At 36.9% G+C, this 14,590-nt stretch overlaps 1 protein-coding gene across 5 annotated transcripts in view; it reads left to right on the top strand.

Moving 5' to 3' along the window:
* The window catches only part of LOC114647858 (membrane-associated guanylate kinase, WW and PDZ domain-containing protein 3-like), a 123,804-nt gene that overhangs the window by 66,034 nt on the left and 43,180 nt on the right, over positions 1 to 14,590 (top strand). For all 5 annotated transcript variants that reach the window (XM_028796523.2, XM_028796521.2, XM_028796524.2 and 2 more), the window contains exons 5-8: positions 5,771 to 5,939; positions 11,916 to 11,995; positions 12,720 to 12,777; positions 13,244 to 13,356. In XM_028796523.2, coding sequence (XP_028652356.1) covers positions 5,771 to 5,939; positions 11,916 to 11,995; positions 12,720 to 12,777; positions 13,244 to 13,356 — 420 coding nt within the window. The remainder of the gene's footprint in view (positions 1 to 5,770; positions 5,940 to 11,915; positions 11,996 to 12,719; positions 12,778 to 13,243; positions 13,357 to 14,590) is intronic.

Raw genomic sequence — 14,590 nt, 5'->3', positions numbered from 1 at the left:
TGATGAGTCAAAAGTTGAACTTTTTGGAAGGCAAATGTCCCGTTACATCTGGCGTAAAAGGAACACAGCATTTCAGAAAAAGAACATCATACCAACAGTAAAATATGGTGGTGGTAGTGTGATAGTCTGGGGTTGTTTTGCTGCTTCAGGACCTGGAAGGCTTGCTGTGATAGATGGAACCATGAATTCTACTGTCTACCAAAAATTCCTGAAGGAGAATGTCCGGCCATCTGTTCGTCAACTCAAGCTGAAGCGATCTTGGGTGCTGCAACAGGACAATGACCCAAAACACACCAGCAAATCCACCTCTGAATGGCTGAAGAAAAACAAAATGAAGACTTTGGAGTGGCCTAGTCAAAGTCCTGACCTGAATCCAATTGAGATGCTATGGCATGACCTTAAAAAGGCGGTTCATGCTAGAAAACCCTCAAATAAAGCTGAATTACAACAATTTTGCAAAGATGAGTGGGCCAAAATTCCTCCAGAGCGCTGTAAAAGACTCATTGCAAGTTATCGCAAATGCTTGATTGCAGTTATTGCTGCTAAGGGTGGCCTAACCAGTTATTAGGTTCAGGGGGCAATTACTTTTTCACACAGGGCCATGTAGGTTTGGATTTTTTTTTCTCCCTAAATAATAAAAACCACCATTTACAAACTGCATTTTGTGTTTACTTGTGTTATATTTGACTAATGGTTAAATGTGTTTGATGATCAGAAACATTTTGTGTGACAAACATGCAAAAGAATAAGAAATCAGGAAGGGGGCAAATAGTTTTTCACACCACTGTATGTGTACCAAATTTCAGATCAATAGGTCAAACTGTTTGTGAGGCACTGGTGTTTTAAAATCCTGGACAGAAATGAACAGCCATGGTAGCGTATTTATATATATATATATATATATATATATATATATATATATATATATAAAACATACAATAAAAAAAATTATAAAGGTTTCAAAATGTACAACTGTTTTGAAAAGATGAGTGTGGAGATGGCACAGATCTCTTGAATATCCAGCATGTGGACTGGGGCATCTGCTAAACACCACGCAACTTGTCTGACATCAGAAACCCACCATTCATTCATGCATACAGTACAGTCCAATTTGGCCCACCTGACTCCAAAGTTGTTGTTCTCAAGTTTAAGGCATGTAATGCTACACAGTTAATTATAAAATTGCTTTAAGGAAAATCTCTAGACAGCATCTTGAAAAGTGTTAATCATCCACAAACTTTTTTGTTTCCACTCATATTTTTTATTTTATTGTTGTGACTTAAAGAATATTCTGCCTAGTTTCCTTTTCATATTATATACTTAAGCTAAAGTTTTGGTTATGTGGGTAATTGTACCTTATGATGGATTCACATAAATTCTGGAATGCAAGTGTGGCCCCATACTTTTTGGGGCAGAATGTATGGTATATTTACAAATTGTGCTGTTTTCTATAATTATTAATTTTGAGAGAAAGTTGAACAATATATCAAATTTTGTGTTTTTGAGTAGAATTGTAAGGTAAACACATATTCCCTAGTATTCAATAAGCATTGTTTATTTTTTAAGTACTTACAAAGAATACATTTAGTATATGCACTTGTTAAAATAAATTTAGGGATTTGTGATGATTGTATTCTTTCTGAAACCTCATCTGAATCCACCCCGGATCATGTTTATATTCATATAGGGGACTTTATCCTATCTCAGTTGGAATTCAGGCTCTGATGCAAACTATTATTTTAAAGAAAAGCACCAGATGCTTGGTAATGCTTTCAGTTCTATGGCTATTTAAAAAAAACTAGTCACAAAAAGTCTAATTTATAAGGGTCAGTGTTCAAGGAATATCTTGCGGAAATTTAAACGGAGGCTTCACTTTTTTTCCTTGCTGTTGTTGCACAAAATGTGAGCTACAATGAGTGATTCTTTTTAGATACAGCTCATTGTTTTAGACAGTGTTTAAGGATAAGAGCATATTGACATGCTTGGAAGTCAGTCACATGTGCAGCCTGCAAACTGTTAAGATGCTTCTGTAGACATGAAGCATGCATGCTGTTAAGATTGAGCGCACAATATTATTTTATTTGCTGACAAAAGTAACTGGGTATGCCATCGAGAGGAAATAAGAAAACTGCTTGGGGTGTAAAGCCTTTAGCCCTAATTGCTGTACTGGATAAGGAAGCAAAAGCAGCATGTTAGCCAGTAATAAACTCATACCTGCAAAAAAAACAATACACACACCACACGTTAGAAAACTCACTATTGTGAAAAGGTGTCATCACAATGATGGCATCCATCACTTCTAAATGATCAGACAAGGCTGAAAACATCTTTTTATTCCAATTTTGCTTTTTTTTTCTTTTGATGATAATCTCTAAAAGATATCGAAGTAGAATGTTAATCCTGGACATAATCGAGCACCAAAGTCTGCAAGACTACAATGGTAATATCACAACAGTGCCTAGCAGGCAAAGACGAAAATACACAAGAAAGATTACCACTATGAAATCTGACAAGTCTACATGCATGTGTTAAGCGCACGTTTTTTTTTTTTTTTCATACAATATCTCTACAGTGCCACATAATCACAGTCAACATGGACAAAAAATAGAGGTCACATAAAGCTGTCCAGACGAGTAAGATTTTCCCCGATTGATGTGTTTTTGGCCACGCATGAATGAAAGTCTGTGTGAGCATAAATTCCATTGCTCTGGAACTGTGATTTTCCATGTGTGCTCAGGTTGTCTCTTCCCATGATTAAGATGAATATTAAATCGGTAATTAACATGCTGCAGAGGCTTGGTTCACAGGAGTTGAGAAATTTCCTACAATAATGTTTCTTGCGTGATCATGAACACCCTTAACAACTCACATTATCTTTCTCGATAGAATGTTCTGTTTTTTCTAGACAGCTGGTAATGTTCATTCTAGATGAAGTGTGGTGTACTCACTCAAGATAATTGATTAGCTTTTTGTTGTATTTCAGCACAGCTCTTTAGTTTGAAATTATTCCTAACCAAGCTACATTTAACATTCTTCAGATTGAGTGCCAATGTCTGTTCTGCTTCTAAATGTTAAATGATCTGGTATGTTGTTTAAATGTTGCCTTCATGTACCCTCTTAAATGAAAATCATGTGTTAAAGTAATCCTATCAAGGATGCAATGCAGCAAGCAAAATCAATTTCCAAATGCAAATTTAAATTATTCACATCAATAAGATTATTGTCTTAACCTAAGTCAGTCATACAGTGGTTAGTTTTAAATATCCACAAATCAAATTATATTCAACTGGATGAATTTGATCTGACAATTCTGGCATGTATGACATTATTTGTGTTTAGATATTTGTAATATTATGGGATTTTAACTTTGGAATACACATTTTAAAGGGAAATAGTCATGATTTTATATATTTTTTAATACAGTGAACCTTCGTTTATCACGGTTAATCCGTTCCAGACTCTACCGCGATAAATTAATTTTCGCGAAGTAGGATTCTTTATTTATAAATCGAATTTTTTCGCAGTTAGAGTATAGAAAACCTGTTTACGACCTTCTAAATACGTTTTTTAACATTATTAGAGCCCTCTAGACATGAAATAACACCCTTTAGTCACCATTACACTCGTATTACCCAATATATTAGACAAAATAAGAGAGAATAAGACATATTAGATGTTACAAATATCATATTATTATTACTGTACATTTAATTACACACACACACAGTTCTTACACACAACCACTAACCTATGAAGGCACAAGCTCAGTAGGAGAGTCTTCAGGTTGTAAGCTGGAGCGCTGAACGCACCCTCAGACGCCCCTGGGAAAACCCCTGAAACAGTGGACAGTCTACCTTCATATTGCTCCTTACCCTTCTTACTTGCGCTATAACGCGTGATAAACCTCTCACGCGGTACTCCGCTTTCTTAAAAGTATTGTGCAGCGCCTCTCAGCTTTGGAATTGGTTGCTTTGTTTCTCTGTCTCTCTCTCTCTCTCAGACATTCTCTGCTCCTGGCGGAACTGTCATCTCTGACTTGTCATGGAGCACATTTAAACTTTTGAAAAGAGACAAATGTTTGTTTGCAGTGCTTTGAATAAAGTTCTTTTTTTTCTACAACCTCCTGTGTCTCTGTGCAAATCTGTGACCCAAGCATGACAAGGTGGTGCAGTATCTTCAGCAGGTGCGTCGTTGTCTTCTTCCGCTGAAGGAGTACTAGGAGTAGGCAGTGGGTGTCTGGGTGCGCGGCTGAAGAACATCTTGATAGGCAGTTGCTGGCGCTGTCTTTTCATATGCGTGAGGAGGCTTTTGTAGGGTATTGCCATCTTTGATCATATCCAAGAGTTTCACCATCTCCTGGATGGTAAGCATCTTCCTCCGGCGCTTAGTTTCATTGTCAGAAGGCTTAGAAAAAGCAGCACATTTAGGAGCCATCGTGGGGCTTAGATAAAAGTTCTCAGAAAGCGCATGCGTAGTGACGTAAGCGTGTATGAGAAAAAATCGCGATAGAGTGAAGCCGCGAAAGTCGAAGTGTGATATAGCGAGGGATCACTGTAGTGAAAAGTACTCTGATGTATGAGCTTTGAAAAAAAACGTGGTGTAAAACATGGCAATCATTTTCATTTAGATCACCATAAAAAGCAGATTGGTGACATCGCTGGTCTAGTATTAAGCTGAAAGAACTTCAATCCCAAGAATCAAGATGACAGTGATATATGTTGTACATGGCCTATCCATTTTCAAACTGCTGAATTCCTTCTTGGGATTTGGGCTCATCCAACTCAGTAAAAGGCTGATGGTCTCACCAGTCTGGTCTTTTCTGCCAGTTCTTAAAAATGTCATGGGAAACAAGGCAGCCATTTTTGTATTTCAAAGCCTCTACGTGATAAGAGTACTTTTTGCTATTAATATATTGAAAAACATGCCTTTAACAATAAATATACTTGGTCAAAAATGTTTTGTTTTTTTTGTAATTTGTATTTGAATTGTTTTATTTATTTATTTATTTTAAACAATCTTTTTAACCTTGCTATATGATACAAAAGTTGTTTAATTATGAAGAGCGATTTTTTACAGGATCATTTATAATAGGCTGCATTTTCTATAACCTCAAAATAAAGATTCATATCCACCACCTCCTCTTTCTCATTTTGTAAAAACATTCTAGAACATTTCAATATATTTAGCAGTGACGTTTTTCTTATTTGCAATTATTAAAAACACAAACAGCAATTGGTAGGTAAAATAGTTTTTTGGTTTTTATACTGTCTTTACACAATAGTTTTTCTCTATAATAAAATACATGGTTTGTAATTTTAATGAATTGTCTAATTGGCTATTTTTAGTATTTCTTAGAGTAAATGCTGAGACATTTCCTTTTTTTTTTTTTTTTTTTTTAACTGTTCGGTTCCATTAGTTTGGCCTTCTCTCTGATCCTTCAGGCATGTAGGAGAGTATTTCCTTCTATTGTAAACCACTTAAGCAAGAAAAAAAAAACCTAGACACTTCAATCAAAAGTTAACAATTTTATGGAGTCACTAGAGCAATGAAACTCGATTCCCTTGGGGGGGGGGGGGGGGTGTTACATGAAAATTGACACTTGCATGGACAGTATAAAGCCTTATCTGATAGACCTGAGGAGCATAGTAGGTGGAGCAGGTGCTTTGCTGTTATATGTGGAGATATTCAAATACTGTGGTTGGAACTGACTGTCATATGGCAAAGGTGTATGATGAGGGTTTTTGTCTAGTAAAGCCATTTTACATTTCAGAACACAAGGAAGCCATGGAATGGAGAAAGGCTGTCCCAAGTTACACGCAATCAAGCAGCGCTATGGATTTTCGATTTTGGAACTCCCTACCAAGGGATGAGAATCAAGAGCCCCTGCCAAAGAACTGGGAGATGGCCTATACAGACACTGGCATGGTTTACTTCATCGAGTAAGAGTGACATCCTGTTTTAATTTCAAACATTGAGTCTTTGATGCAGTGTTGTTGTAAACACAGCTGTGTTCATTAAACTGGATATCCAGAGTCAGAGATTTGGATGGCTTTATAGACTTTTTGTTTAGGGCTGTAATTGCCAGAAACAATTTTGGTAACTGAGGGCTTAGCTAACAGTCATCTTCTGTGTTTATTTGTTTTAATCTGTTAGGTTAAAAATGCTCCACAAAATATTTTTTTTTCCTTTCTTAAATAACAACGATCATCCCTGTTGTTGTTTGGATGCACATGTAAATTAGTAGTAAATTCAGTGCATTTTTTTTATTGATTTTTAGATTCTTGAGTTGTCTGTTTTAAAAAATAAAAATCATTAGACAGTATTTTGAAGGTCACCTTTTAAGATAAAAATAGAATTTGGTCAAAAAAAAATAGAATTTGGTTTAGTTTAAATGTTACCATACAGGTGAGTGATTACACATCATGTTAAAATTAAATGTGTTTCCAGAGGTTAACAGAAAGATTCTTGATGCCCAAAGGAATTTAGTATCAATTTTCACGTGATGTGATGGATTTCAGAGAAAAAGAGACGTGTCAGGATCACTGGCATTTATGAATAAGTGGCCATCCCTCCAAAATCCGCACACATACGGACTAAATAATGCCTGCAGATGTTTTCAAAAACCCCATTTAACATCAAGGGATTTTGAAGGCTGCTACAGCTAATGTTAATGTCAAGGCATATAAGTTGATTGTTGGAAAGTAATTGCACAAACCTTGTTTTCATCGGAGGCTAAGCATTAAGATGCCTTTTCACTTAGAGAAGAATGCACAAATGAATTTTACTACTGATCTTCTTTGTGGTGTTTGGCTGCAATGGCATATACCTTGTTTGGCGTAAGCCAAAAATTATCTTGAGCAATTGCCTATCACATTCTTGTCCAGTAGTTGCTCTTCTTTGCTATATAAAGTACCATTGAAAAGACTGCAATCAGTCATTATCCATATTACTAACCGAGAATGCTAAACCGGATGATGGACGCAGGCACATCCGGCCATGGGCCGTAGCTGCAAAAAGACGTACTGCGCAGGCGCAAGAAAGGGCGGACGGGATACACACCAAGAGGGGGATTTAACAAGCCCCTGGAACACAAAAAAAAAGAACACAAAACCGCCCCACACACCCTACAAGCAACGGACGGGACACACACAAAGAGGGGGATTCAACAAGCCCCTGGAACACAAAACGAAAGAAGACGCTCGCTCAACAACAATCCTCACCCACACACCCCCCCCCAATCAATAAGAAGTGACACCCAAAGCCACATATCTAAAGGAAACGTCCATATTAAACATACGTCATCTCAAAACCTTCACACTAGGCAGCATAGGTGGATCTCATTAAAATAAAGCATTGTTAACCGTTCAACTGGAGAAAAGGCTCCATATTAACAGTGAGTACGATCCTACTAAATACTTATCCATATTTCGCACGCTGAGGAACAAACAAGTCATGCATACACGGTCACGGGTACAAAACTATTCGGATCGGATAACGGAACAAAACACACGAACACGAATGAAACAAAAAGAATACACGGCGGCGCATACAATGCGCTTCGGAAAATACGTGAGAAAAAATGTCTCGGATCAAAAAACGCAAAGCTCAAGTAACCCCGTTACAGAGACGTGCCCAAATGAACAGACACATTGAACGTAGATGCATACAGCGCGCGTCTCAAAGTGCTGCATCAAAACAAGCACGATTTCAAAAGAAAGAGCTTGCGTCTCAGACATACAAAAAAGGGAGCAAAGCAACGCGCATATGACCGGCCAGAAAACAAGCAAGCGGGACTCAAAAAGCAGAAAGCTCAACTGACCGACATACAAAAACGGACAAGGCACGATACAAACAATGCACGACGTAGAGTGAAACGGACTTTGCGCAAAGCGGAGGCGGATCAATTAAAACTCAAAAATAGCGCGTCACAAATAATGGACATGCAACAACGCGGCACTCAAACACCACAAGCAAAACATGCCCGTCGCAGACATCAACACCAGACGTCTGCTAAACGCTTACGCCAGTTGGCTGACAACGCTTTCAATAATGAGTCCACTATTGAGGAAAATTCATTGGGATTAATGAATGTCATTTGCAATCATTGTCATTCACTTAACTTAACAGAAGAAACAACTGGCAATACAAATAATGAATTTACACGTTGTTGTCAAAAGGGGCAGATTAGACTGCCTCCTTTACATTCAAATCCGGAATATCTACAGAAGCTTCTAACTAAGGATGTGCCTGAAAGTAAAAACTTTATGAACTACATTAGATCCTACAATAGTTCATTTGCTTTTGCATCTACCAGAGAACATAACAGGACACCAAAAGGCAATGGCCCATACTGCTTTCGCATATGTGGTTAACACAACGCACTATATTATGTCCAAAAAATATTAATGTTAATCACATTATTAACCAGGTCATTTCATTACTTCCTGGAGAGACACGGCTCTTTCTAAGCTCTGACAAAGTTGACTCTGATGACGACAATGAACATCTGAATTTCCCATTAGAATATTTGAACACTATTAACCCGGACGGATGACCACAACACAACCTTACCCTTAAAAACGGAACAATAATCATGCTATTAAGAAACCTTAACACTAAACAGGGTTTATGCAATGGCACACGGTTAGTCGTCAACACCATAACACACGATGTTATTCAAGCAACAGTTCTTTCAGATTCACATGCTAACAATACTGTTCTCATTCTTGGAATTGACCTTACGAGTTCTGACCTAGAATTACCTTTTACATTGAAACACCGACAGTTCCCCATTAAACCTGCATTTGCCATGACCAGCAAAAAATCACAAGAACAAACCATGGACAAGGTTGGCATCTACCTCTCTGAACCCGTTTTTGGACATGCACAACTTTATTTTGCCTTCTCATGTGTTCGACGTTCATCTCACAATAAAGTTAAAATTAAAAATGATCCATGCCAAGGAAAACTCATTCAAAGACAAGACACCATCTTTACTACTAATGTTGTATACAGAGAAATATTCCAATAAAACATTACTCTATGCCAAACACTCTATTTTGTATTTATATAGGCATCATCCAAACCTGCACACTATTCTATATCTAATTCATACATCTCACTCTTTGTCATGCCCCAACGCCAGGGGTTGGCGAGCGAAGCGAGCAGGGGGCGGAGCCCCCTAGTTAATTTTATATAGATCCATTAACAGCACATTCCATCCCAATGCCCTTTAGAAAGCTAACTGATTAATAATGCAATATTCAAAAGAAAACAAATACTGGACAGTACATAAAAAAAACACAAGATAGATACTTTATTAATCCCAATAGGAAATTCACAAAGCAAGTACAATAAGTATAATATACACAGAAAACAAGAGCAGCTTAAAAGAATAAACTTAACAGTTCGCACACATCTTTCAAGCACCAGTGTGCAAACCAGTAAGCACTGCACCTTGTGAGTGTTCCTTTTTTCACACCGACAAGTCAGAAGGTCAGTCCTGATGGAAATTTGAGTGATAACTGCTTAGATACCAAAGAATTTAGGCAGTTTGTGGAATTCATAGTGGACATAATGATATCAACAACCAGAGAATATTTGAGCAGTGGTCTTCCCTTAAAAAAATTGAGCTAAACCAAAAGTGAATATTGCAAGAAGGCAATAAGACATAAAGAAAATTGAACAAATCTAAGAGAGAAGTGGACTCAAAGAAGTCATTTTTGCTAAAGAGAACACCATGTGGGGACCTAATCCAGGTACTGTATTTAAAATCCTCAAAGGCAGTGATAAAGTAGATTCAGCAACATTCTCCCAACATAAGGGTAAATCTTCAACTCGAGGACATCAGTGGAAATAAAGGGGAAGTGCATTCAAGACTGAAGCCAGGAAGCACTTCTTTACACAAAAAGTTGTGTGACTCTGGAACAAGCTACTGGGATGTGGAGTTGAAACACAAACCTTGACAACCTTTAAGAAGAATCTGGATGAGTCATTGGGACAGCTTAGCTATTAGCTAAACAAATGGGCTTGATGGACTAAATGGTCTTCTCCCATTTGTCAAATTTCTTATGTATTGAATGCAAAGGTACACTTACTTTTTCTGTCTTAGGAAGTTGAAATTCTGTCACTTTTGTGGATTACATACTTTTCATTTTCAGTTTTTATTTTAAATTTTTGCCAGCTTTTATGTGTTAATAATTTTGAAGGCCTGCTTTTCATATGTTCACAAGTCTTTAAAGATAAAGCACTTTACAGAAGGGGGTTATACTTACATTTTCAGCTGTGTAACATATAAACAATATTCAAATAGAAAATCAAAAAATGTAAGAAATTCTGTCAACATCATTTGATTTGTAAATAAATATCCATTCTTGCCATTCAGGCTTGCAACACATTTCAAAAAAAGTTGGGACAGTACAGCATTTACCACTTTGTACAGTTCCCCTGTCTTTTAACAACACTTAAAAGACGTTTAGGCATTGAAGAAATCAAGTGACTAAGTGTTGCAGGTGTTAGTTTGTCCCATTCTTCCTGCAAACAACGTTTTAGGTGCGCAACAGTACGGGATCTTCGTTGACGCATTTTTCGTTTCAAAATGCGCCAGACATTCTCTATAGGAGACAAATCAGGGCTGCAGGCAGGCCAGTCAGGCATCCGCACCCTCTTCTTACGCAGCCATGCCTTTGTTATGCGCGCAGTGTGTGGTTTGGCATTGTCTTGCTGAAATAAGCATGGGCATCCCTGGAAAAGACGTTGTCTTGAAGGCAGCATTTGTTCCTCCAAAACTGAGATATACTTCTCAGCATTGATGGTGCCATCTCAGAAGTGCAAGTTACCTTTGCCGAAGGCACTGACACAACCCCATACCATGACAGATCCTGGCTTTTGGACTTGTATCTGGTAACAGTCTGGATGGTCCTTTTCCTCTTTGGTCCGCAGCACACGACTTCCATTTCTTCCAAAAAAGATGTGAAAAACCGATTTGTCTGACCACAATACACGTTTCCACTGCACAATGGACCATCCCAGATGCCTCTGAGCCCAGAGAAGTCGACGGCGCTTCTGGACACTATTTATGTAGGGCTTCCTTTTGGCACAGTACAGTTTTAGCTGGCATTTCCTAATGTAACTACGTACTGTAGTGCTTGAGAGTGACTTCCTGAAGTAGTCCTGAGCCCACGCAGTTTATCATTTATTGATGAATGACGGTTTTTAATGCAGTGCCGTCTGAGGGCTCGGAGATCACGGCCATTCAGTTTAGGCTTGCGCCCTTGGCCTTTGCGCATGGTAATTTCTCCAGACACCCTGATTCTTTTCACTATGTTATGCACTGTAGAGGGAGAAATGCCCAAATCTCTTTCTATCTGTCTTTGAGAAACGTTTTTCTTCATCATTTCAAAGATTTTTGCCCGCACTTGGTGGCAAACTGGCGATCCTCTGCCCATCTTTGCTCCTAAAGGAGTAGGCCTTTCCTCGATGCTGCTTTTGTACCGAATCATGATTGCAATCACCTGTTAACATCACCAGTTTCAAATCACATTATTATTTAGTTATTATACCTCATTACTACCCTTAATTGCCCCCATCCCAACTTTTTTTTGGAATGTGTTGCAAGCCTGAATGTCAAGAATGGATATTTATTTACAAATCAAATGATGTTGACAAAAAAAAAAAACATGAATTATTTTGTGTTCATACTGTCTGCAATGAAATAAAATTTGAGGAGAATTTATAACTTGCTTTTTTCTTTTTTTATTCACATTTTCCACACTGTCCCAACTTTTTCTGATTTGGGGTTGTAAATTAGCAATCAATTGTTTAATAGGAAAGATATTGCGACTTCTAGACATTTTTAAATTTTAGCCCCATTTGCTTTTAACAGTTTGTAATTGACTTATTTTTTTCCTTTTTAGTCATAACACTAAAACTACCACGTGGCTTGACCCGAGGCTTGCTAAGAAAGCTAAACCTGCTGAAAAGTGTGAAAATGGTGGTAAAATATCAAAACTTTTTTCAGTTTATTCTAGATTTTCTTGAAGCAGTCTCATTTGTTGAAAGTTAGAAATAATTGTAATCTGTCCAGATATTAACCATACAAAATTGTTTCAGGAAGATAGTGCTTTCTAAAGAACATTAAAGTGTAAATATTTAAATTAATATAATCTAAAGTGTTGCTAGGTCACCATTTATCCAAGACTTTAATATGTTAACTTAGAGGTAGAAAGCATAAAGTGATAACTCAACACCCAAGAGAAGGTTATGAAAATTTACATTTTAACAATATTTCTGATGTGATACAGTGATGCCTCTTTGTTAATGTCTTTTGGTAATGCCAAACGTTATTGCTAAAAGTAGATTACTTTGCTTTAGTTCTTATACTTATAAACATTTTACATAACCAGTCACTTCAAATGTAGTGGAAGATACTTTGGAATTAAGCACAATGGTGTTATCATTTGCTTTATCATTTGTATATAAAAAAAATGAATATATATATATATATATATATATATATATGTTAAATATTATATATAATATAGCAGGAGTCCACATGCTGATGTTTATATTAATGCCCTAAAGGGCAAAGTTTCATATGTGCCCTATTGTAAAATGCTGCCTCAGACCAGTCACATATATAGTAATTTTTTATTTTTTTTTTATATATATATAAATATTCTGAGATAATTTTCTCTTTTCTTCCCCTCCACTTGCTGAAGAGCTGCCGTATGGATGGGAAAAGATAGAAGACCCTCAATATGGAACTTATTATGTTGAGTAAGTTCATGTTTAAATGGTGTTATTCGACACTTAGTAAAGAGAATGAAGATGGTTTTGGTTCAGCTAATAGTTTAGGATCTGACTCACAGTTCTTGTGATCTGGTTTCATGTTGTGACCCAGTCCCTGTTTGCATCTTTTCCTAGCATTGTTGGGTGGAGTGTTGCAAATTTTATGGGTACGTCAATTTCCATTCTATAATATAAATTGCCCAGATGTTCATGATTATAGATGTGTGCATGAGTGTACCATGTGATGAGCTAAGACCCTGATCTAGACTGATTCCTGCTCTATATTCAGTTTTGCCTGGACAGGCTGCTACTTCTTCTGAACCTGTAATAGATAAAAGAGGTTTTAGAAAATAATTGGATTTGTAGTTTTTGCAGAGTTAGCAGTATTCGTGTATTTTTTTCTGTGGGTTTATTTGAATGATTCTTTCATTCTTTCATTTCAATGCTTTTCCAGTCACATCAATCAGAAGACACAGTTTGAAAACCCAGTGTTAGAAGCTAAGAGGAAAATTAAAGAAGGCCAGGCAAAGCTCCTCCAAGGAACTGTACCACCTCCACCCACTCCAGGTATGACCCTTTGAATAATGTAAAATCCTGGTGGAACACAAGTACAGTCTTTGTTCAGTAGGGTACTTGACTTTGTAAAGACCTTCATCTTTTATATATCCCTGACACATGGGCATTGAATGTAGGGCACAATGTAAAGTTAAAAAGGACTAAATTTGAATTTAATCATATGAATGTTTAGTTTGTGAGGGAGTGAGGAAGACAAATCTACAGTTAAGAGGAAAGATTGGTACACAGGTGAAAATAATTTATGTAAATGTATGTTATGTTATGTATGTAAACAAAAAGTTGTTGAAGGTGATGGCTGAAATGAGGCAAACTGCTCTTGCCTTTGAACATGGCCAAGAATGAAGAATTTGTATGCAGATAGTGGGAAACCTAGCCAGCATAGATACATTCAAGTAGTAGCTGTTAAATCAGCTTTTATACTCTGAAGTAGCATATTTTTGATTGCCATTTTTGACATTTTAGTTTAAAGTTTCAAAAATATAATATAGTTGATCTCATACTTAAGTCTAGTTCCAGAAAAAACATTTGTTAGTTCAACCTTCATTTGCTGTAAGCTTAACATTATAAATGTTGTGCACTAAATGTGCTGTAGTTAGCTTTGTAAGCATTGGATAACTCCATAAAACACAATATACAATATTTCTTATTGTTTTGTCTTGGTAGAGTAATATATATTGCTCTGCTTTCCCCTATTGTATTATTAATATGTAGCCTTAGAATGCCTAATCTCACAGACTTACCCCTGTTTATAAGGTATTATTGTATATAACTTATCCCCACCTTCCCTTCTATATCTATAACCTCAGGCAATTAGATATAGTAAAAAGACAAGCAGAAGTTAAGTTACAATTTAAAAAATGTATTATTGATAATATTCATAAATAATAACAAAATGCAAAGTATATTTGAATATTGGCAACCACACAACCTGATTAAATGGTGATATGTAGTTCAGGCGGCACACAGACTTGTGGTTACTTAAATGTCTCTAGTTAAGGCATCATTGGTGATCAGCTTTCAGCCACATGTCTGTTCAAAATGGCTGCTGAGCTGTGCTCTTCATTGTGTTGTCTTCATCATCACAGGTTAGCAAGAGAGATGCTTCTTTCAGATGTTGGTTAGTAAGAGAGAGAATGTGAGGTTAAACAAGTAAATGTATAGATTTTCTATCCAACCCCTACAGCCAATAGGGCGTCGTAGTACTTAAAGGCCTCTGAGACAAGCC

Source organism: Erpetoichthys calabaricus, chromosome 3 (genome assembly GCF_900747795.2).
Source record: "Erpetoichthys calabaricus chromosome 3, fErpCal1.3, whole genome shotgun sequence".
Classification (NCBI taxonomy): Eukaryota; Metazoa; Chordata; class Cladistia; order Polypteriformes; family Polypteridae; genus Erpetoichthys; species Erpetoichthys calabaricus.
Note: the sequence above shows the minus strand (reverse complement) of the source record. Positions and strands in the feature narration are given on the sequence as shown.